Source organism: Aptenodytes patagonicus, chromosome 5 (genome assembly GCF_965638725.1).
Source record: "Aptenodytes patagonicus chromosome 5, bAptPat1.pri.cur, whole genome shotgun sequence".
Classification (NCBI taxonomy): domain Eukaryota; kingdom Metazoa; phylum Chordata; class Aves; order Sphenisciformes; family Spheniscidae; genus Aptenodytes; species Aptenodytes patagonicus.
In genome coordinates, this window is record NC_134953.1 from 13,481,138 (window position 1) to 13,506,481 (window position 25,344).

The 25,344-nt window shown below is 41.3% G+C and overlaps 2 protein-coding genes and 1 long non-coding RNA gene across 9 annotated transcripts in view; all 3 read right to left on the bottom strand.

The window, feature by feature from the left end:
- Positions 1–1,600, bottom strand: part of SLC16A12 (solute carrier family 16 member 12) — a 35,073-nt gene extending 33,473 nt beyond the window's left edge. For both annotated transcript variants that reach the window (XM_076338728.1, XM_076338727.1), the window contains exon 1: positions 1,538–1,600. The gene's annotated coding sequence lies outside the window, so the exon portion shown is untranslated. The remainder of the gene's footprint in view (positions 1–1,537) is intronic.
- A 2,027-nt stretch (positions 1,601–3,627) lies between these two features.
- On the bottom strand, positions 3,628–6,247 carry LOC143160367 (uncharacterized). Its single transcript, XR_012995368.1, has 4 exons — positions 5,915–6,247; positions 4,586–4,667; positions 3,941–4,001; positions 3,628–3,810 (listed from the first exon to the last, which is right to left on the bottom strand). It is a non-coding gene; the product is annotated as an uncharacterized LOC143160367 (long non-coding RNA).
- A 7,397-nt stretch (positions 6,248–13,644) lies between these two features.
- PANK1 (pantothenate kinase 1) overlaps positions 13,645–25,344 on the bottom strand; it is a 49,998-nt gene continuing 38,298 nt past the window's right edge. For all 6 annotated transcript variants that reach the window (XM_076338733.1, XM_076338732.1, XM_076338734.1 and 3 more), the window contains 5 exons: positions 23,714–23,967; positions 21,273–21,449; positions 20,739–20,862; positions 15,833–15,958; positions 13,645–15,187 (listed from right to left, as the gene is read on the bottom strand). In XM_076338733.1, coding sequence (XP_076194848.1) covers positions 15,128–15,187; positions 15,833–15,958; positions 20,739–20,862; positions 21,273–21,449; positions 23,714–23,967 — 741 coding nt within the window. In that variant the 3' untranslated portion in view covers positions 13,645–15,127. The remainder of the gene's footprint in view (positions 15,188–15,832; positions 15,959–20,738; positions 20,863–21,272; positions 21,450–23,713; positions 23,968–25,344) is intronic.

Sequence of the window (25,344 nt, forward strand, 5' to 3'; positions counted from 1 at the left end):
AATGATTACATTTTAAAGGCATTAACATGGAAACCCCTAAGGGAAGCCCTGAGAAACCTACCATTAAAATACAGCTTCTGTTACGCTGCTGCAAAAGATGGAAAAGTAAAAGTTAAATATAGTGCAAATGAAAAAATATAAAACAAAAAACACACAATGAGCTACATATAGCTAAAAAAATAAATGTGAAAAGACAGTAACAGCTCATGATTTGAGGTGAGTAATAATACGGCCCTGAGGCATAATAGAATCACTCTGAGCAAAATGCAATCCTGTTTCACTTCATTAAGTTTCATGTTGTCCTCCAATTTCCCAGCACTAGCGGAAACGTTTCCTCATTGCCGCTGCAGGAGCGGACGTACAACAACAAACAGACTCTGCTACCCCAACCAGGTTGTTAACTTAATGAAATCGATTCAGTCAAAAGGCTATCACACAAACCCAAATTCATCCCAAATACCTAATTAACAACTCACCCCTAGGGACATTAAACAGAACACATCAATAAATGAGTTGGCAAATTATCAGAAAGTTCAAAATAAGGATAATACTCATTGTATCTTTTGGCATTTTTTTTTTTTCATTGGACAGTTTCCTGAACTTAGTCAGCCTGCCTGTGAACACAAACTTTCCTGTAAGACGCATGCCTACAATATCAACTGTATAATATAATCTATTATTGCACACCTGGTTAAGTCCTGCAAGAGACTAAGTATTCTCCCGCAAACGAATTACGTTAGCATCCCAGAAGAAGTATCGAGGCCGTTCAGGATAGGGGTCACTGCGACTAGCCGCTTTCACAGCTAACTGTTTCTGTGGAAGGCCACGGACCGGCCCTTCCAGCCCGTCACTGAGCAGCCCGCACCTCAGTTTTCAGAGCTCTTTTGGGAGCCGCTTCCACACACACGGCCGCAGCCTGCGGAAGCGAGCCCGGGTAACGGCCAGGCGGGTCCCTGTGCACACGGACACGCAGCAACGCCTCGCTCTGCCATCTCCTTCAGCCGCCTCTGAACAGGTATATTTTTTCTGCTTATGCAACAGAAAAAAAAAAAAGAGAATTAAATTTTCCTCATACCACCTAGGAACTTGAAACGCTGTTTCTTCTTTAACTGTCTGACTAGCATTTTATCTAACCAACAGCTTGTATATATATGTATGCACGTATATACAGTTCCTTAATTTAATGGTGGGGTTTACATTTATTTTTATCGATTTTTTTGACGTTTCTGCAGTTCCAGGCTCCGTGATGCAGGCAGGGAGTGAAACCGACCCAGCCGGAGCCCCGCCGGAGCGCTGCGACCCGCAGCCGCCGCCCTCGGAGCGCGCCGCGCTGCCCGCCCCGCTCCGCGCATCGCCCGCGGCCGCGGGGCAGCTGCGCGCCCCTGCCTTCGCGACCCCCGGCCTTGTCCACACCGCCACCGCGGCGCGGAGACACCCCCCCCCCCCCGCCCCAAACCCAGCGCATCCCCCCCCGCGGGCTTCCCTTCCCCCTTCCCTCCTTGCAGCCCTCGGGACGAGCCCCCCGCGCAGCCCCTACCTGCAGGCTGCAGCCCCCGCGGCGGCGGGAGGAGCGGGACCCGTCGGCCGGCGGTGCGCCCCCCGCGGGGGTGGTGGCGGCTCCCGCGGGCCCGGGCCGGGGGCCGGGCTTTACACGGCGAGCGGGGCTTTGCACCGCGGATCCCGCAGCACACGGGGCGAGGAGGCAGGGAAGCACCGCGGTTTCGTCTCCGCTCCGTACGACCCCACAGGCGCTTCCCCGGCCGCCTCGGTCGCCCACCTCGTGGGCTGGCAAGCAAAAAGCCGCCGGCTGCGGGGACGGCAGCCGGTTCCCTTCTCCCGCTGCCTCTCCGGCGCTGCCCTGCAGCGGGACCCGGTGGGCTCCTCGCGGCGCTTCCCCTCACCGTGGCTCCAGCTCCGTCAAGCTGTCATCAGAGGGACCGGGAATCCCTCCTTGCGTGGTACCTTCACCAACGTGAAAGGGGCGTCTCAACAGTGCCGCGGGTACTTTCATCGCATTAAGAGGGTCCCCCCCCCGCTCCATCAAGGCAAAGCCTGTACTGGGATTTCTGGATCAGCGCTCTCAGGCATTTCAGAAGGTATTTTTAAACTGTTCCAAAGTCAGGCAACGCTCAAGAGTGGAAATAACACCAAAATTTGCGCATACGGATGGCCCTCTGTCACACACACCAGCCCTGCAAGCCCTATACGCCATTAGGAGTCATGCTGCCGTTGCTTGCTAGTCTTTAAATTTTCAAACTCAATTCAAAACCCCAGACCAGGGAAGGACTCACACAGATTTCAGCAGGCTTTGGACCCTAGACTCTTGGAACAAGTTTCAAATTCCAGCAGCCTTTTGTTTATCCAAGGAAGATAAACTAAGTGGCCTGCTGAATACTGCATGGGTTTTCAGACAAGATCTGGAAAACAGCAGGTCTTTGCTCAGAAGGGACATTAAACGTCCTGTGACACTTTCCATGAGAACAAAGATAAAACGGGACCTTTTCATACCCTTCCCAAACACTGTCGCCAGACAAGGGCTGCCTGGTTCCTGTCTTTCACCCGGGGCCTTGCTGCCTTTCAGCACTGCTATAAAGAGCAAGTGCAGAGCTCCCAGGAGTGCACAAGCAGAGCCAGAGGAAAGGGTGGCTGGAAGGTGTTTGCTACACTGCTCTTCCAGGGTAAGTTCAAAATCCTTCAACGTAAGGAAGTACATACAATTTGGGTAAGCACGGCAGCTTCAGGGCAGATTACAAATTGGAAAAGACTCCTCTTTTCAGATGACAGAGCAACTCTGTACAGGACAGCGGCGTGAGGTGTCTAGGAGAGGCGGGTCTGCAAGTGCTTCCCTCTCCTGCACACTGTGGAGTGAAGCTGTGCGCTGGGCAGCCCACACCTATGCACAGCTTCCCCAGCACAATACTGCCCTCCCGACGGCTCACAGCAGCCGTAGAGAAAAGGGGCTAGGTTTTCCCCACCAACTGTGCAGGTAACAAACTTGAACAAGAAAAAAGTGCAGCTCTTACTTTCTTGGTGAGATTTTGATTTTTTTTTTTCCTCCTCTTTTTTACAGTTCTTCAATATTTTGGAAAGATTTTTAACCTTACCTGGATTAAACCGTGCTTCATGTTGAAAGATTTTCCTTGCCAAAATACGCTGCTAACGTAATTGCAAGAGGCTTTATTTGTACCGTGTAACACTGCCAGATAATAGGCAGCTCTGAACAAGATGGCCTGCGCATTAAGCTACCAATCAAGAGACTGGGGAGCTCAGCATTGCAGCAAACTTCCTCTGCAAGTCTGGTTGGCAGCGTCCTTGTGACAACTCCCCATCAGCGATGGGAACGACAGTGGTTATCTACGTTGGCTGCTGACATTTTGACGTCTGGGTCAACACCAGGTAATGCTTTCCTCTCCGTGGTGTGGAAAGGGTACGGTCAGAGCACCACAGAACCACATCGTGTATTGTGCATACCAGGAATACACAGAGAGGCAGTTACACTGCTCATACTCTGCTGACCTGGCCATTGGCACCGTAACAGCTTTAATAGCACACTTTTGTGCTATTTAAATTTTATATAAATTCATTTTCAGCACTGAAGTATCACAAACTAGATCTCACCAAAACAATATGCATGACTTTATTTGGCTCTTTGGAGCAACACTCTAACAATAATAGAAATACGAGGTTTTGGTTTACATTCAAGGTTTCACACATTCATGACAGGCTTCCTCTCGTCACTGCTAGAACAGATTTCTCACATGCAAGTTTCAACTGCTGACACGGCATAAATGATCCATTGCACGGCTCCATCTAGCAGTTTGACAAGCAACACAATATAACTCACCTGTAACAGCCTTAATCCCTCCAGGGTTGCAGAACTATGCATGTTGCTCCTCTAGACCTGCTGTAATCACGGTATCAAAGGAGTACGTTCCCTCACCTGGAGGGTCTGACCAGGCAAAGACAACACATCCGGGAAGGGGGTTGTTTTGGTTTGGTCCCTATGCAAAAAAGAATAAATACCTTTACACTGTTTTACACTTTCCAAACCACAAAAATAATTAGAAACTACAACACTGTGGAATTTAATAGGTAAGATAAATGCTTTTACAGTTTGGAGGATGGTTAGGTGCCATGGTACAGTTGATGAACGGCCTTCCTATGCATGTATGTTCTTGGACTATGTTTTTTAATTGAACCTTTATATACAATTACCTGTGGTAAACTGAAAACCCCACTACCCTCCTTCCTCTGCCCTCTTCTTCCACCTCCCTGATACAGCCAGCCAACAGTACAGGATATACTGTAACTGCATGCTGAGAGTAACCTTTTCGGATCTTGTCACTAACATTTGGATCTACAACCTCTGGCATCCTATAGCCAAGGGGACACAGCTTCCCCAACATCTCTGGAAATTAAGCCAAAGACATCACAGGCTGAAGAAACTGTAGTCCCTATGGTTCCCTCAGTTCTCCCTCTGCAGCTACAGGCCAAATCTTGCTGACTCCAAGGCGAGAATGTGAAGTACCCACCACTTGTGAGCGGAGGCTCCTTTCTGAAGGTGAAGGCAAGCTCTGTTGCTTACCGACATACAGAGCTTCAGCAGAAGATCAAAAGACTCTGATGAATTCCTCAAAATATGTGGCTGTGTAAGTCGTATATGGAACCTGGGTTAGAAAAAAGAGGGTGTGTCATTGTTATTCCATGGCCTCCTCACTTTTTCTACGGACATTAGCGATTCCTGGAACATAAGACCATCATATGGCGTCAGACCAAAAGATGCATTTAAAAACAGCCTTGTTTCTAATGACACCCAGAACTAGATGCAGGTACGCCTTGCCACCTATTTTGCCTAACTGAGCGTATCATCTTCCAGAATTTTTGGAAATCTTGGCAGAAATATCCTCTTTCTTGATATAGACTAAGTACAGGCAGATCAATACTTAATATTAGTTGTACAAGAGTTCATCTCTTGTTCACCTCCTTTTAGTGACTACAAGGTTCCACATTTCAACTTCTTGCCTTGCTGCTGTTTATCTGGGGTATTCCTTCTAGTCTGTCATTGAAATCCTTGATCCGAGCTCACCCAGTAAGATTTATGGACACATTTTGATGCATGTGTTTTACAAAGATCAGCACTCCAGCTAGTCAGAATTTTCCAGTGCAACAATTTTTCACTAGAAAACACAGATTCACCAAAACAAATGTTCTACGGAAATGTGGTTCTGCGGCTATATAAAGGCAGGAGCTTTAAAAAAAAATCTTGTCCATCAAATGACTTTCTCTTGGCAGCCTGCTAGGCTTCCTGCTAGCAGGCTTTTTTTATGGAAAAAGGGAAATTTCAGAATGTCGAAATTTCATTTCACATCAGAATAAAAACTTAATTACATGTTGGAATTTTTCACAGCATGGGAATAATAAATTTGAATTAGTTGTACTTGGAAGCAAGCCTTTGCACAGCCATTCCAGTCTCTCTTCCATATCCACTTGACGACTGTGGACCAGAGGCTCAGGCTATTTCAATCCATACAGGAATCCGACACCAAATATGGCCTGTAATGTTGCTCTAGTCTGAGGAGAGCTAACCATTTCCATGGCTCTACAACTTTTCAGGGCATTATGTTTTTGTTCTCCCTGCTGCATGACGAGTATGGCTTGCTGTGCTCTTCTGTAGAGCTGGTATTGCAGCTTATCCTGCTCATCATCAACACCCTTGCCTGAACCAACTCTTGGGGAAAAGCACAAGCTAAAGAAGGCTGAACTGGGGTTCAAAGCCTGACGGCAGCGTGGGTCGTCTTTATCCTATTCCCCAAACCAGCACATGATACCAAGGAAAAGAAGATGGCGAGCCCCCACCAATTCTCCACACCTCCACGACACAGAAAACCAGTCACTTGGCAAGAAGTGACTGTACCTCAGACAAAACTCTGGCTGGCAGTCGCTGGCTGCTGGGGCTTCCAGGGAGAGCTCCTCACCCGTCCCAGGGTATGCCATGCCTCCGGACATTTTTTCCCCTCCAGCTCACCTGTAAAATGCACAGCTTAACAGCTAGGACTACGTTCAGTTCAGTTTTTACTACCTAATTTTTATATTTGTTGTGTTCACAGGCTGGGGGAAGAGTTTCTTTGCTTTAAACTTTAAATAAAATATGCCCATTGATAATATCTACAGCAAACATTTACGGAGTTAAACACAGAAACTATTGTCATTCCACCCAGAGAGAAAGTTACAAGCATCAGAGATTTCTGATTTATTTGGAGATGTACCAGATTAGTTCCAGGGGCACTTATGCAACACACAACCTTACAACCAATTTATTTTTTAATTTTTTTTTTTTTTTTTTTTTTTTTTTTTTACTCTGTGCATGCACAAGGTGTTTTTTTTTTTCCCCCCCATTTGTTTGCTTTTTTCTCTCTGAGTTAAGCATATGCGGACAGAGACCTAAACCAGAGCCAGCTAGAAGTACATCAGAAACTATCTGCTCTGAGTAGCAAGATATTTTGGTAAATATTATGACGTTGACTCTCCACAGCCTTGCATTTCGGTATCGGCCTCGTGGCTGCAAAGCTGGACAAACTGCCGCCACTCTGACACTGAGCGGTTCGGTCCCCTCTGGCCACACAGCAGTGTCTAGGCAAGGTGCCTCATGGGTTCTCACTGAGGTATTTTTAGTATGGAAATTCAGCAGCCCCTTGAAACGAGAAGTACTTTTGAGAGACAGCCTTCCCCAGGGAGCCGTGGGGCACCCAGAGGTGGGCAGAGGGGCGTGGGTGCAGGCTGGCTTGCGGCTGTGCTCACCCACGCGGGTACCGCACCCGCCTCAGGAGGGGCAGGGGCTGAAGTCGGGCTGGTGATGCCGGCTGGTGGGAAAAACAGCATCAGTGCCCGAGCCTTCTTTGTGCCGCCGCTACCGTTGGGTGGGAGAAGGCTCGAGGCATCATGCCTTCGAGGGCTAGCAGGTCAGCACAAACCAGCCCACTCACCTTCTCACCAGGTTTTCCTGCTGTAAAACCACCCAGATGCCGTACGAGGTCTGGGGACTCGGCCGGGGACCTGCGAAGCGTAAGGGCCTGCAGCATTCTCACATGCGTGCACGCACACAAGAGTGCTTGCAGGTAGGCCTAGGTAGAGGCATCCTTCACTACTCTTGGGTGATGAATACATGCCTGCATAAAGGCCTGAAGCGGAGTCCTACCTGCTCAAGACATGAAATTTAAAACAGTAGGGAGACACGGAACAGTATTATCTACCATTTAATTGCTATAAGACTAATGCTGCTAATTTTATGACTGACAACAGAAACCAATTTCTTCATTGATAGATTTCTGATTCAAGCCTGAGTAATATTTTACTAGTTAAGGTGTTTTGCTTGTTTGTTTTTAAAAGCAGTTCTCTGATATTTGTGTATTCAGCCTTTTTCTTTTTTTTTTTTTTTTGTGGCCAGAAGTTCCCCTCACCGAGTTGCTGGTCATATACCATCACCTTCCTACCACAGCAGGGTAGGTGGAAAGGTCAGGGACTGAAAGGGAACTGACTCTAAATTATCTTCTTTCCTCTAACAGGTCTGCAAGACAAATAGGTTAGAAAAGGAAAAGCCAGTTCTTATCTTAACTCTTGCGAATAAAGAGATTTCAATCGCCAAGCCTAACATTCTTCATACATAGGAAAGAGAGACTTCTAGACTGCCTTCATACCAGTCATCATGGACTCCACAGAGCGGTATTAGTAACAGCTCTTTTGCTCCTATGCTGATAGAAGCGCTTAGAATTCCAGGGTTGGTATCTGAGAACTTTATAGTAGTAATGTGACAAAATGAAACTTAAAATAAAAATCCCATAACGCTGCGAAGCAGATGTTGACGGAAATCTGACAAAGAAGGTTTTATATCCCTTTCAGGTAAGAGAGCCAGAACAGGGAGGTAGGTTGTATGGCAGGTTAAAAATCAAGCTCCTAATAGGGAGAAAAATATCAGAAATTGAAAAAAGAAGTCTTCCTGACAGAAGCTAAGCTGACCTTGATGATTCTTCCCACGAATAAAAGGTAAATTAATTTTCAGGGGTTGGTGCCTCTTTTCTTCTGCTTCATTTTTTTAATGCAGTTTCTCGTGTGATGAGAGCAAGGGGTGGAGGGGAGAGAAGACTCTTATGAAAGTTCAGTTCCTGAATATTTTCTGTCCTACCTGTAAAAGAGCAGCTGTAGTGTGAGACGGGTTATGGGTCAGTCTGCAGCCATCATCAGAAAGCAGCTTTAGTTTCCCTTGCACCGCTCTTCCCCCTTCAAAGAGCTGGCGAACCAGTGATGCATAGGGAGTTGCCACATCGCACAGGCAAATCTGCTGGAGGGAAGACTTCAAACCTCCTGTATTTGAAGAGAAGAGAGAACTTACTTTCTAATCTAAAAAAGAAATGACTAAAACACTGGGAAGTTTGGGAGTGGTTTTGGCTTATCTTGTAAACATTTCTGGATTATTTTGTGCACAGCCTTTTGTAGCCAAGTGCAATATGCTGAATGCTAGCTGGGTAACAGCGTGCTCCACGCTTAGGACATGAGAACAGCATGTATTTGTTTCCTTATTCAAATAACACTAGGGGTGAGGTTGCTCAAAAAACAAAACAATTCTGCTAAAAGGAACTAAAATTTCTTTTAAGTACATTCAGAATTTTGTGATTCATTTAGCCAGCCAGCTTTGAAAATGGAAAATTCGTTTAGTTTTTTTTGAATATGTGTTATTTTACAGTTTTTAAAAATACAAAAAAGAGTAAAAATAACTTTCAAATACAAGTGAGCGTTCTCACTGTTCAAATCAATTCCAATGATAATTTTTTATTTCAATCTCCAGGTGAAGCCTATGCAACCTTCTCAGAGGAGAAGCTTCTCATAGCTTCAGTTGCCTCGCCCACATTATACTACTGCATTTCACAAAACAGATGTTCACAGACGACATTACTGTGCTGCCTCAGTTGCACACTGGACTAAGGGTACACTGACAATCAGGATATTGATGGGGTAATGCCACTGGGAGGACAGAGGGGGCAGATTCAGCAGCGTAGATAAAAATACTATTATCTCAACACAGTATTACATCTGCCAGTTGGTAATGATTTACCGATTTACACAAGAATACTTCGATTGCTGTCTCCCAGCTGATGCAACTGTTATAAAAGCTTGTAGGAAAGAACCTTTAGATCAGCACATTTTTCCTATGGGCTTGAGGCATTAATTTTCCTGATCCTTACTGGCACACACACGCCCGCTTCCACCCAGCCTAGCCTTTGCATTGGGAACTCCTCCAAGCTGAGACCAGCTATTTTATTTTTGTGCAATTGGCTAACATATATGCATGCAAAACAAAACCCCAAACAACAAAAATAAACAACGAAGTCACAACATACCAGTGGCCATACCATCTCGTTGCTTGAAGCACTGATGTCTCTGTTGCAACAATCTTCTACATTATCAAACCGGTGGCTGTTCTCGATGAGGCTCTGTCTTGCTCTAAGCAATTTTCTTCAATGCTTTCAAGGCAGCAGAGAGTATATATTGCCTCGCAAGTGTAAGTTCCTCTCACAAAAGAATTTAAACCAAAAAAGTATGCCACTTGGGAAGAGAAATAATTCTAAAATATTATGTGAGAAAGCGGTAACACGGTTAGCTGAGGTCACATCCTCATGGATGGGCATAAAGGGAGATCTCGGTAACAAGGGTAAACTCAACTCCGTACACACGTTGCCAAGGCTGCTTTGGTACATCACAGCATTTGTTAAAGGGTAACTTCTGCTTTGTACTAGACACAATGTTCAGATTTGCTCAAACTTTGACGTTTACAGAGGGGTGGATGAGTCATCCATCCAAAAAGCTGGAAAACAGTGAAGCTGTCAACTTCGAAAGACACTTGTGAAGCTGGAAGTGCCCGGATCATCACAACAAAATAAGCAAAACCACTTAAGAACAGGGAGTGACACATTTGCTGTTTTCAGTACAACATGATGCCATTCCAGGCTGTTTGCCCTCCTTCATTGCCTTACATCAAACCTTTAACTTGGTGCTTCGTAGCTGCATCTACAGTGTTTAGAAATAGGCAGGACCAAAGCACTCTGCTCTGGGGTCTCTGCTGGCTGCACGGCCCTGCCATTTGTAAGCAGCATGGGGTTTACCTCAGGGGAAGCTGCAGGAGGCTGCTGACCCCTTGCTGCAACCAGCTGCTTTGCACAGCTGCACACAACAGAGCAAATTGCTGAAGGCCAGCAGAAAAGAGCTGTGTTTCTGCCAATACGATAGAACTGGTTTTGATGTAAAAAAAACCAAAACAAAACAAACCCCATTCGGAGGCCAGTACATCCCCTACTGTGTCTCTCACGTACTGAGACAAGCAACGTTTGAGACCAAGCTATTGCCTGCACTAGACAGCACATCTGCATCTAAGATAGCGACCTAACACTTCAGCACAGCTCGCTGGGTACTTCCTCCAGGGGTGCTCGACCCAAGTAATAACCATTAACTGCTTCAGCTCACAACCAGCCAGCCGCACCCTTCCTTCACCTCTGGGTTTGGAAAACACGCTGTCTGCCGTTCTGTCATACAACCTGACCTCTGTCACCCGTCTCATACTGATTGCACTAACAAAGAGCTAGTTTACTGCTTACCCTGCAATGCCCTTCCCACCTTGTCCATGTCACCCCAGAAACCTCTAAAGGTGATGCTGCCATGTCCCTTTCCCAGGCTCACTAGCTTCCCCTCTTGTGAGCCTCAGCTTTTCTTCACTCATTTCTTTTCCATCTCTCCAAGTGCCAGAACCTCCTCTCGCTTGAAGTGAATCTCAATTCCCAAGGCAGTTGACAAGTTCTCTTAACTTTTACAATTAGAACCACAAGTTTTATATGGCTTCTTTTTGTTGGGATTTTTTTGGGGGAGGCAGTAGGGGAGGTTTGAAAAACAGACTTATTGCACAGCCCCCACACCTTTTTTCTCTCCAAAAACTCTAATCATCATGCAACTCCTAAGTTCCAATCAGCACCAGTAATACTTAAAGAATCAGAAACCGGATTGTTTTTAAGTTTAAACAAGCATTTATTTTCCAGGACATCTTAGAGATCAGATGTCCTCTACCTCCCAGGTTCTGAGAGGTAGCAAGACACAAAACAGACTGTGGTCTTTTTCATAGCCTGTATTTCACTTACTCCCAAATTCAAAGACACCTTGTACTTTAAAAACAGATCCCAGTGGAAGAATTCATCCAACTGGAAACGATCGTGTATGTTTATTTTGTCATCAGTTCAACCCCATATGGTTTTCCCATCTCTAAAATTCTACTGTGTCCTGCCAAAAATCACTTGCAAGTATCTTGTGATGGCGTAACGGGAACATAAGCGCTGATAACAGTGAAACACCAGGACACCTTTGCTGAGGTTGGAATGCACTGCAAACACCCCACTTGTCCTAGAAGTCAGATTCTTGTACTGCCCCCACACACCCCATACTAGTCTTCTCTATCAAATCTGATCAAGTAAATACTGTATCTTAGTCGTCTCTTACTCTTCAGCCAGCATTAGCAATTTTTCCCCAACAACTTAGTTCAAAAACTTTACTTTAAAACATAGACCCTTCTTCCTACGTGATGTAATTAGACTGTCTGTGAAAACCATTAAAAACTGGGGTTTCTCGGCAGGGGGGAGAGAATGAGGAGAGTAGCATGTGTTTCAACAAGAACGAGTGTTCGAGTCCAAAAGAAGCAGAACTTGGCACGAGCCATCACAACTGAAAGCAAGGAATTCCACTCATTCTGCTCCAACTTACCTCAGTAATTACCTGAGGTAAGTTTCTGAACATGTTTCAGAAAGAGAAGCTAGATTAACACAGCCTAGCTCATTAAGAGACCTCATCAATTTATACCAAAACAAGTACTTTGAATACATACTAAATCTGCAAACTCACTGATCTTCCTTAGGGAAGTCTGCTCCTTCACCCTCACCATTCTCAAAACAAAAAGATCCAAGGATCTGGGTATTTCTAGGTTCTCGATACAACTCTTCCATAGCAGTGCAACAGAGCTTTTCTTGCTCAAACTTCCAGTCTGTACCAGTTATATATAGTAAAGGTTCATCTATATAGTCAAGTAACACTCTTGAACTGTTTTCAGACTCTTTAGATACCTCTGGAGGAGGAAGTGGGACAAAGAACCCTCCCATCAGATGACTGTAGACAGCAACTGGATACAAAACATAACCAGAAAAAATTCAAGACAACAGCGATGCTCTTAGAACAGCCCCAAAGTGCTCCCCTCTATGGCAAAAATATTGGAACAGTGCTAGAAATCAATCACACCGTCATTTGTCCATTACCTTAATTACGGAGGAGGTACATGGGAGGAAAACAAAAGTTGGGATTAGCAAAGGCAGGCAAAGCCTAAAGGTGAAGCAGCAAATTACAGTATTAGCAGATTCATATGATGGCGCTGGTGGGGAAGGAGAAAAAAAGTCAACTGTAGGTTTCAAGGTAACAAATATTTTTGCAGTAGGCTTTTCTCCCTCAGGAAAGGAAGAATTTAACTTACAATGTCATTTTCCTCTTACACCGACCTCCTCTAATTTCTCCTACTTAGTGACTTCTCATAACTCTTCATCCTATTAATTTAGTTTGCTAATATTTTTCCCAACCAAACGTACTCATTTGTGTAGTATGTACTTCAGGGTATTTTTTTTTTCCAGTCTTTTAACTATGGCAACTTACCTATGAAGCATTTTAAATTTCAAATCAGCATTTTGAAGTTGAAGTTTTACTTTGTGCTTCTCTTAGAACTGCTGTGATCAACTTAACTGGCAGTCCCTGGAATCTTACAGCTAATATTAGGGCTACCAGAATTGCGCTTTCCTTCTTCAACCACACAGCCTCAATTTGTGCATCTTTCATAGTCAATATGTATTTTCCTGAATGACCCACTACGGTTTCAATTTTTTTTTTTTTTTTTTTGAGGACTAGAGGATTTTAATCTTAAAGGAAGTGCTATTTCTTATTTTTTTACTTAACATTATATTCTTCTTTCACGTAACTATAAATGCTAAGAATGCAAGAACACCCAAGTGACAGATGTTCCCATATCAAATTCCCTTCAAAAATTGACCATGGAGAAAAAGATGGAATCTTTCTCTGAAACCAACAAATCCACCCCACAAATTGCCCCGAGCTCCACCGCTTTAGCAAAGCATATTTATATTGTCGATGCTATGCTTCCCTCTACGGTTTATCATAAGAAGTGCAGTTACCTCTTAACATTCTGAAGTCTTCCTTAAAAAAACCCAACATATAAACCAATCTTTAGTTGCAGGCAAAACTTAGCAAATAAACTTAATGAAAGTTTCATTTTGTTCATGAAAAATTAAGAGGCACTGAGCAGAACTATCCCCACTTACCTCAAGCTCAGTATTACATGAGATATCAACTACAACATGCTAATTGTCTCATGTTGTAGTTTACAGTCTAGGAAAAAGTCAGCTTCAAGCAGGCAGAAAGCTGCAAAGACCAAAGCAATGTAACAAAGAGTAAAAAGCCACCAAGAACCAAAGAATTATCATGGAAATAACTAGTCATGTGTCACAAAACGGTGTTATGTATTTCATATAATTGATTTCAAGAAATGAATTCCACAGATACATTAAAACCGTCAAAACAGTAGTGGTCTTTATTTCCATCAGACAAGTTAACACTTCGGTTAATATGAATTTATTTCAACATTTGGGAGATACGGAAATTAATGACTATTAAAAAAGTGAAATAAAGCCCCTTCCAAAAAGATATTGGATAATACATGTGTCTGAATTTTATACTGTCCCTCTGATGAGCCCTTTACATTATGTGACATCACATACAGTTTTGCAAGACAAAATATTTTATGGACTGTTTTTCAGCCTCTGATTTGTGAGCCCTCATGGTGTCAAAGAAAAGCAAGTTTATACATGCTATGCAACAACCTAAGTACATAGATTTCAAAGGGGTCTCAATTCAACTGGAAAAAAAAAAATCTAGAGAGGTCCACAAATAAAGGTAGAAAATACTGTATTGGAATAAACACTCAAATCTTAGTGTCCTGGAGGGAAAGTTAACATTAGTTTAAAACCAGAAAATACATTAGCCAGTATTTTTCTAATTTTAGAAACTGGGCTTTGAATAATGCAGCTATCAGTTGTTTTTGATTAAGATCAAGTTAAAAATTCCAGACTACAGAAAAGTCTTCAAAGAAATGAAAACAAATCTCCTCCCTTTGTCATCTAACGCCAAGTATGTACCATATAAATAACATCTGTACTACAGAACTTTTCATACAGATCGGAGATTTTCAACAGAAACAGGATTTCATTTCAGTGTTAAGCCAATAACTAAAATTTTAGTTTGCATCTTGTTTAAAATTTTTAATATAGTGGAGAATTAGTCCTGCAAAACCAGTTAGCAGTCTGTTCCTGTTGCAAGTCACGACTGCTGAAAAATTACAATCTTAACCCCCCTGGCCAAGTTTTCTCGCAGTCTTGCCAAGAAACCCATGTAGTCACAGAAAGCTTGTATTTTTTCTTTTTTTTTGGGGGGGGCGGGAAGGAGGGGCAGGGGGGTGTTAAATAAAAAAGTGTCTCATCTAATGAGGAAAGGAAAGGCAAAAAGATCAATGACTAGTTTTCACAGTAAAATGCATCAGCTTTGTAGTTTCATTTGAAACCAAGAACAAATCATGAAACGTCATGAAAATAAGATAAAAAAATCTCCTAGAGTGATTACTAAATGAAGTTAAAATTACCACACTAATCAGTAAACCCCAGAAGAAAAGCAGATGCCTCATATCACAGGTCCTACATTAAACAGTATCCACTTTTTAAAATAAATCCATAAAATCTGGATGTTTGGCCACTTTGCACATTTTTCCCCTAAAAAATACAGTGTACAGAAAAAAAAAAATCTTGTTATTCCCAGTATGAATTCTGAAGTAGAAGCTCAAAACCCAGAAGTTAAAGATCAGCTAAAAGGATTTTAAATTATTTACAAATCCAGCAGGTAAAACTACCATAATGGCTTCATTTCCATCCTTGTAGTGGCTTTCGCTCTTCTCCAGCAGCATCTGCAGTAGGAATCTCTTCAGACAGCTTCATCACTGGTCATCTGTCATTTTGAGCAATTCTAGAAGAGCCCCAACAGCTCCAAAATAACCCTTTAAACAAGGCAAAGGCAAAAGCAAAACAAAACCAATCAAATTCCAAAATAAGACATAAGCATGAGCATGTAAAGTCTTCAGTTCTGTTCAGGCAATTAAAAGACCTTTCTTATAAGATTAGCCCTGCTGTGCCAAGTATTTGCTATATCTGAATTATGATTTAACATGATCTTGTTTAGGTCCAAGAAAGGACCTTATACTGGGAGAAATCTTACACAGCCAAAACTGTCAAAAAAGAAGAAATTACAGAACAACTATAATGATGCTGTATTGAGGCAGGGCAGTTTCCATTATGAACATTCATCTGACAGTCACCTCAAAATTATGCTTACAAAAATCAATTCTAGTTGAGGTTTATATACCAGACCACGCAAACGAACATTGTTGGTACTAGGGTCAGAAAGCAAAAATAAGATTTGCAGCGTTTAGCAACAAATACCACAAGATTAGTGATCAAGCCAGGGAGTTAACACGGGATATTTTCAAATGAATTTGTAATGAAATTATATTTATGCAGAACTTAGTTTGTGCATTCACTTCAAAGGAATGGCATTGAAATTCTCCCTTTTAACTTCACCAAGTCAAGAACCACAAGATTTTTGTACTTACAAATAAAAGTAAGTTCAACATATATTTCTTTACCTCATGTTCCAAAAACAGAGCTTTCAGCTGTCCCTTGGACCAATAATCCATAGCATATGCTAGCACCTTCATAGAAATCATATTAATTCTGAGAAAGTTGCCAACAAATACCACCTTGTCGATATTCTGTAAAATTGAAAAGCAGACCAGCAAAAATTATATTCAGCTACATTATTTGCCTCATTGAACACGTACTTCTGCCTCCTCTATAAAGTTAAATGGGAATTTTGGGTTACATTTAAATTCTCCAGACTGAAAAGTAAAAAAAAAAAATAATTGCAGCAAGGAAAAAAAAAGAAAAAAGTGTTATTCCAAAGAAAGTGAGAGGCTGATATCACAGATGGTGAACATTTGCTTAAAAGCCCAGGACCTTCCCAACATGAACAGGATTATGAGTCTATTGTTGGGGGGTTTTTTGGGTTGTTTTTTTTAAATTGTATATGATGTGACTGCACTGAAGACATCTTTTCCCCCTGCTTGTTAAATGAAGCAACTTTCCAGAGATCACTATGATTATTAAATCCAGATGGAGAACCTCTGAAGCGTATCTGAGAAGGATTACGTTAGAGATGGGAAGAAGCATCTTTCATTATCTATTATCTGGACTGTGGTTCCATTTTCAAAAAGCAAACAAAAGATGGCCAACATGATACTTGACACGTATGGTATTCCTTTGTTTCAAAGCTCACTTGAATTCATTTTTCATACAGAAGCTTGATTTTTGAACAATCAGCATTATGCTGTCAGTGAGAAAGCCACACACTATCCTTACTTGTGTGCACATCAGTGCATGTAAGCAACAGTTCTGGTGCTTAAACAATGCCCGTAACCATCTTACCAAGCCCAGTTTTGCTTGTTATGCACAATAATGCACTTGCATTTTGAATCGGTGTACCATATGATGTTCACCATACACCAGAATTGGTCTAGAAGATTCAGTAGGAGGCCAAATCCTGCAGACACAAGCTTTTACAGGAGTCTTGAAGGAGCCCTAGAAATGTATCTTCAAGAGTCCTCTGCTGAAAATTACCAGCAAAAATCTGCATAAAGGCTAGAATTACCAAGTGTGACCTCTCTAGAGTCATACAGCTCTATAAAGCCCAACACTTGGTTCTGCAGCAATTACTTTGCTACAGACCGCAGTTTTGTCGTGTCTGTACTGTGCATGTGACATACCACAGAGAACATCCTCACCTGAATACTCAGTATTGGAGAGTGCTGATACCCAGATGCAATAATTCATTTATCCAGTCTCTGATGACTGAGTTACATGCCTGATCGTCCTCAAACCAAACACATCAACACAAACTTTATTTAAATAATTCAGGTTTATAGTCATCTATCCCCTTAGACTCTGCAGTCACATCAGCATGCATTCATACTCATTCCTAGGAATTATATGGCTGAAAATAAGAACTTCTCAAATTTCAAAAGGCTGCTATTAAACATGGCCAAGAGCACTTTGCACCCTCTGACAAGGCAGTTTTGTCTCTGAAGTAATTTCTGACAAAGGAGGGACAAACATGTAACTAATTAATTTCCTGTAATGCAATACCATCAAATGGATTAGAATCTACATTTGAATTTCATTTTCATGAAATTGGGGTTATTTTGCTGAACATACACACGAAGCTACTGTTACCAGAAATTCAAGCAAGTAGTATCTAACACTGAGTATAAAAATTACTGAAAATTTTAAATCTAAAAATACTAGTCATATCTACTAGAATAGCGGAGTGTCTATCAACATGCAAAGTTCATATCAATTTTATTTTTCAGCATTCCTTGACTTGACAAGGTTAAAAATTATGTTAAAGATGTAAAGTTTCCTAGATTTTTGAAGTGAACTAAAAACAGCTTTAGCATTTTTCAGGAGTCGGAAAAATGAAGAAATGCTACTTTTATATCTTAAGGGAGTCTTGCCAACTTACTTTTAAATTGTTCACTCCTGAAACATTCAAAGCTGAAAGACAGAAGTCCTAAACTGATGAAGGGATGGTGATGAAATGCTTACTTAAGCTAACCAAATCACAACATCCTGGAAAAGACATGCACTCTTCCACTCTGTGGGGTCTTGCTAAATTGTTCAACTACCCTGCAGTAGAAAGCTATAGTATAGCTTCAATATAGTATATATAGTATATACACATTTGCCAATTTAATTGAATATGGGAATCTATAGCAAAGATGCAATAAAAAAAAATTGTGCACATATTTTTGCAAGAAGCCTTGTTCAGATGCAACTTACATGTTCTGCTAGTAGTAAAAGTATAAACCAGGGAGACTGGTTTCCTTTATGCAGTTCTGCTGTGCCTAGGACAGACTGTTTCAAATGATGTGTAGCCAAATGGTTCCAGACTATGGAATTTTTCTACCCTACTGCCAACTTTGTGCAAGAAAACTTTGCTTTGAAGTTCTGCAGACAGAATATTTCATTTATTCCCCAGCCTCATTTTTTCCTGCACACATGCAAGTCATTTTCAACACAGTATTAAAGCTGCAATCATGGGGGGGGGGGGGGGCGGGGAGGAAAACCTCCCCAAACTTATCAAAACTCATGCTTCAGGGCATAAACTGATTTTGTCAAAGAACCTAGAAGTGAGCTTCACCATATCCCTAATCTAATACATACAAACTCATACACAAAACAATATATCATATTCAACTTTTTTTAAGCTCTTATTTGGGCATTTCATTCATGAAGCTTAGTGAGAGTCAGAGCTGTATCTCCCAAAGGCAATTTAAGTGTCTAGATTATTTAGCAGAACGACAGCATTACTTTTTTCCCCTGAGAGCAAGCTATCTGGAGATTAGCTGACTTGCAATGATCTATCATGTCTGAAATCTTTTTTAATAATATGTAAAGCTACTAAATGAAGGGGTTTTTCTTCTTCTAAAGCTACAAAATAAATTTAGTTCTGTTGGAGAAATTCTACTTCGACATTGAGTGGGAAATGAAGAATACTTTACACATCAATCCACATTCCTCCACGAAATTCTGTGGATCGTGTCCAGTTTTTGAGTAAGCCTGCCCACAAAACAAAGATGTTAGGAACTTCTTCACAATGACTCAGAAGCATTAGTTTCATTAGCAGCCTATTTCCTCCTCTGAATGCATCGCATATGGTTCCCTGCCGCAACTCTCCAAGCTTTGATAGCCCTGTACAATGCTGCTTGAACTCCATGCCACAAGGCAACACTGTAAAGAAGCTGAAAGCAAAGAGAACACTGAAAGAGAATCATCCTGACTGAAAGAGTCAAATTGCAAAAAAAATAATGTCTGTAGCCACTGTTCACGATGAAGGGAGGTTGTCAGTGGTATTTGATAGGGGCATACGCTGAGACTTGTGCTGTTCAACATACTTTAAAAGTGCCCTAGAAAGGGATATTAGCAACAAACATAACATTTATTGGCATACAAAGTTATTCAGGAGAGTCAGAATAAAAAATGAACAGCATAGCAATGCTGAAGAGACTTACACCCAGTGACTGACGAATAAAATGACAGATGAAGTTTAAATTTAAAAAAAAATGAAATTACACAAATGGAAGAGGGAAGAGAGACAGACTTCAGTATTCAGACACAATGATAGGCTCCAAATTAGCCACCACCACTCAAGAAAGACCGTGGAGGGACTGTGGATGGTTTCTAAAAAAAAGGAGCTCCATGCTCACAAAAATAAAATATTAAGAACTGTTAGTAAAGGAACTCAGAACATGAAATTTATCAATATGCCATTACAAAAATTCATTGTGCAACCACACTCTGAATACTGCATGAAGATCTGATCATTCTGTCTCAAAATTAGAACCATAAAAAGATTAAAAAGACAAAATGAAACAGTGGAAAAGAGACACAGAGTGTCTTCCGTAGGAGAGGAGACTAAGTATTAGGACTTTCTGTCTTGGAAAGACCAAGAGAGAGATGTCGTAAAGATTTATTAAAAAACAAAACCCACCAAAAGCACCAGTGATTAATTATTTGCTATTTCTCATAATGCAAAAAGCTAGATAGGACCCCATAAAGTAATCAGATGGCAGTTTGGTGAGTTTTTTTGTTTTCTTTTGTTGTTTGTTTTTTTTTTTGCGGGTGCGTGGGTGTGTTGTTGATAAAAAAAGCAGCACTTCTAACCACAGAATGCTGTGGAGCTAAAAAACATTAATGTATTAAAAAAAGATTAGATAAATTCATTGAGAGCAGACAAAAGACATTAGCTACCATGTAATAGTAAAGGAAGCAATTCACAGCTCAAAACAAGTGTCTAAATGTTTGGGGTTTTGGGTTTTTTTTTAAACTGCTGGAAGCTGGAAAGGTGTATGAATGGAACAATCCATCCATAGTTATCATGCCTAAAGAAAAGAATGTAACAAGCATCTGACAGGAGTTTGAGGCAGGATAATGAACTATATTTTTCTTCTCTCTGACCCAATACAATGGATCTTATATCTATCAAAACATTTAACACAATACACAGTTTGAACCCATCATGCTATGGAAACAAGCCAAGCAAAATACTATTTTAAAAAAAAATCTGTCATGGTATAGTAAGATCTGTTAATAACTACGAGGTAATGGAGAGTATTAATTTGGATTACAAAGGTGTCAATATCTACGTGTTACAGCTTGAGAGCAACCAAACAGCTCTAGGCATCAATGGTTCAAGGAGATCTTTACAGTCAGCTTTCCTCCCCCCTTCTCTACCTTTGAAGCTTAAAGTACCTTACACTTTGCATCAAAGCACACACATAACGCAAATCACAAGAGTTAGGACCCAACATTAAAAATATGCATATTTACCAAGGCCAGTTACACACCTACTATACCAGCAATTTGCATTTTTGTATTCGATAATCTTACTACGTTGTTTCTAAAGGTTTTAAGCTTATAGTAAATATGCTGTCTTACCTCATTCAATGCACACATACGAGCAATAGAACCTATGTTGTTGGTGATGGTGACCAAAGTAGCTCTGGCCAAGTCCTCTTTACTGATGGAATCTCTCTTTTCTTTACTCATCATATGGCCAAAGCTGTGTAAGGAAGATTATTCCTTTTAATATGAGTTATTTCAGAGCGCTAAAAGCCTTTAGAAATTTTATCATTTAATAAGCTTTGCTCGGATTTGATATCCGTCAATTTGAGACAGATTTGAACATGTGAAAAGGGCTCTCATTGGAAAAGCAGAACAATGAACAAAGACACTTCTTCTAAAAAACTGTAATTTAAATGGAAGCAGACTATATCAAGCACTGCTTATACCTGTTTAAAAAAAAAAAAGAGTAAGAAGTAGGTGAGAGATCTAAGGACAGACCACATGATACATTCAGAGTGACATTTCCACATGGACATAGTACATAGTCCAGGGATTACGCACTCAGTTCAGCATGCACAGTAAATTTCCCAAGGAACTCCTTAAAAACAGCTCACTTAATACACGTACCTTGAGGCTACAGCAGACCCTTGAAGGCCAAACCGCTCATAGTCTCCTCCATAAATATCTTTCACCAGCTTATCCACATTGGTGCTGTCTCCTTTTGCGGCCATTTCTAGTGCTTCTTCAAACGTCTCACAGCCAGTCAGCAGACAGCACAGGCCCAGGAACGTTCCTCCTCCAAGACTAGAAAAAGCACAGTTCCTTCAGACCAGCAGCTTGAACCACCTTTTACCACAGCTCTTCAGACTCCCAGTTTCAACATGGTCTACACAGCTACCAACTATATCTTGCAACTCCTCCCTCAGAGAAGCAAAGACAGGCACCCTAAATTGAGTTTCTATTTAACACAAATGTCATCCAGCATGGTTTTAACTGAACCACTCTTAAGTCTTTAATATTTAAATAGGAGAAATGATGCTAAATAAAGGGTTAGCTGAGAATAAGGTCCAATCCAACACCGCAGGTGTCAGTTTGCTATTTGTAGCACTCTAGCAAGTTTTCCTTGTGCAAGAATAATTAGCCAGGAGATCACTTAAGTCAGTGATCAAAGCTAAATATCTATGCAGGGGCAGGCAGCCAAGACAGATCTTGTCCCCCCTGGCCCATGGCGGGAAGCAGTCTGGTTGGTTCCTGTTCACAGCAAGGCAAGCATCAGCCCTGAATGACTCAGCTCTCCAAAGAACTCTGAGCAAGGAGCAGCCACTTTAATATCTTGCACGGGCTCAAGTACAATATTTACTAACTATATAAATTTAGCAGGGAGTATTTGACTGTGCATAACAGGTTGCTAACTCATTTCATTAAAATTCTACTTTGGACTCCTCAGTCTTCACAGACATGAACTTCAACTTACAAAGCTCTAAATCCTTCCTCATTCTTTCTTAACCCTTGAGAAAGTTAGCTTATTTGCACTGATTGCAGTCACACCGATCAGAGCCACTGTAAACAAGAGGATCAGTGAGACACCACACTTGCACTTCACAAAAAAGCACAGGAGGTCAGACAGGAACACCATTCAGTCAGTGCTCTTGGATTATTAGGCAAGTTTTTCAGAACACATCTAGCAGCACTGCAATACATTCAGTATCTGAACAGTAGGAAGCTCTGCACACCATCCACAAGACAGTATTGATTTCATCACCTATAATAAGTCAGCAACCCACTGCAGTCACGTTTTTCCTTTCACAGTGGAAAGGATCAGAAGCACATCTACAGATATCAAAAGGGCTATGCCTGAAAAACAAGCAGAATTGCAAGAAAACCAATACCTTTTCCATTCAACTTGCGTTCATCTGTACTGTATACAGAAAAATGGCTTATGGCTACCATTGTGGCAAAGATATGCTCTAGGTAAGGCAACAGAAGACACATACAGAGTCATGTGCAGTATACAGGAGAAACTTTGCACTGAAGAACAGAATGCAGCTTTGGAAAGGACTATAGCAAATCCAAAAAGCTTCTTTGGTTGTTGTTTTGGAAGGGGATTTTTTTAGGTTTCTGGTTTGGCAGTGTTTTTGGTTTTAAGACTACTGAAAATGAAGTATATATCCATTTATTTGGCACGTATGAGGAAAAAGGGATAGATTTATTGGTATTTTTACTACTAGTCTGGATGGACACATTTGTAACTAAAGTGATTTCCTGTAAGTAAGCACTGTTGCCACATCTATACAGTAAACTTAAACATGCCTCAGGCTGTTTTTTGGCCTTGAGAACGAAATTCTGCATCCACACTACTGAACTCCTGAATTCCTAAACAGAGCAGTCACATCTAAATCTCCTACTGAACATAGGCCAGAGACCATTTCAACTCAGCTGTACCCTACAAATCATTTCAGAGAGCACTAGCTAACCCAGGCTGAAATCACGCTGAGGACAAAGTAAGAATACAGACAATCAGATTCTATTCTTTACACACTGGCATTCCTTGATTTACCAGCATGGTCCAAAGACTAGTACAATCAGTGAGGAAACAAGACATCTAGTGAGATTCCTCTGCCAAAATCCAGTAGTAGCAGGTAATTCTACAAAGTTTTCCTATATCCTGGATACATCCTAACTACTAAGCAAGAGGTTTTTGTTTAGCCCAAACGTTTTTATTTCACTGCTCTGGCTGTTCTGGGGGATCAAAGCAGGGGAGAGAAGATTCATTTACTGGGACAGCTTTATTTTGGTAATTCACAGCAAGAGATAAGAAGTAGGTAAGAACACCAAGAAGAGACTAAGGCAGCTCTAAAGTTGAATGGATCAATGATTTCCCTGATGTAGACTCCCTCTCTGAAGGAATCCTAGGATATTTCCAGCCTTGCTACTGGTGGGCTTTTAAAAGAAATAGGAAGACAAGCACAATTTGGGGCTGCACCTACTAGTCACACTGTCTGGTTCTATCTGTTCAATTATTAAGGAGAAAACAAAATATAATTAAAAGAACATAGAATTAAATTTACCTGGATCCTGTGACTCTCTTATAGTTGTCCTTAGAATACACAGCTAGAATGCTGACCCCTGAGCCTATGTTAACCAGCAGCATAGGATATGGATTATCAAGGCAGTAAGGCTTTTTCTGGCACTGTTCAGGATCTGTAGGATTTTCAAAATAATAGCACTCTGGTTGGCCATTGAAACCAACAGAATCAACATAAAGGAGGCCCTGGATCAAACAGTCCAATTCATCCAGTTTATGGAGTTGTAGATCAGCAATCTGGAAAAGAACAACAAGAAATTAATAAACAAACATCTCCTAGTGTAATACAACCCTGAGAAGGACAAAAGGCTCCGCTTTGATCACTTTAATAGTAACACATTATGCTATTTAAACAGTACAAAGATCTGTCTAAGCATGAAGTCCAAAATAAAAGCAGTTTGCTATCTGCCTGACAATGGGTACCTCCCAAAACAATGATGTGCTGCGCAGTAATGTCATTGAGTTCCTTTGCCTTTGAGATATTCCCTGCTCTGAAAGCAGGAAACATTTCCCCCCCTCAGCATTCTGAAGCAATAAATTTCTTTCCCCTCATCCCCATCCCAAGAGGAGCTGCATTCTGCAGCTTTTGGACAGTATCTGACACACGCCTGCACAGCAGCAGTCCTCAGGATGCAAAGCGCTTTAACTCATCATCCAACTACATTTCCCAGCAATTTAATGAAATATTCAATAGAAACGTTCAGATCAAGAAACTTCAGTTAAAGAACAAGATAGTTAAAGCCTTACAAAGTGCACATGCTTATGTTAATATGCATTAAATATGCAGTGGATTATGCTTAAAGGATTTGCATTTTTTTAGTATATGTCACCAGTAATCCGAGAGAGCTATTTCTTTAAGTCATAATAAGCACTTTAAAATGCCTCATGAAAAATAGGGTATTCCCAATGTTTGGTGAAAAACAATAGTAAAAAACCCAAACAAAAATATTGTCAGGCCCATGCCCCCAGCAAAATGTTCATAAAAATATAACTAACTGAAGGCAGAAAAACAATTTTAAGAGCTTAAAAAGGACATTACCTCTGAGATCTCACAAGTCACCCATGACTGTACTTAAACAGACATGTCTACTTGCCATAGCATTCTGTTTACTAGAATTAGAAGTCACACCGCTTTCTTGAAATAGGATACAGTGACAATCTGCAGAAAGTCTCCTTTCCAGATGACATTGAGCTTAGACTTGTGTTAGGGAGAAAAAAAAATAGTAAAGTTGCCTGTCCAAACCCTGAGGTCATTTGCACCCTCACACCTGCAAAGTAGGTCTTACCTAACTCCACTTTCTAGCAGAAAAAGTAACAGGGTATTAGGAACAAAAAGGAGTTATACAGCACAGAACTGGTTCTCAAACATTTGCATATTGCAGGATGTTTTTATAACAGCTAATGGAGAAGATTTACAAGGCTAACTACCTCCTATTTTTAATTCTGGAAGCTATATTAAGCCACTATAAAGAGCAAACATATTTCTGTGGAACGGGCATGGCCAACAGGTTACGTTCTTTTGAGCTATTTAAATCTCTCCCCTCAAGTTTTTTCTCTACTTGTACATAGCTCTAACTTGCCTTAACTGAAAGCCATTCTACTCTTTGGGTCTGC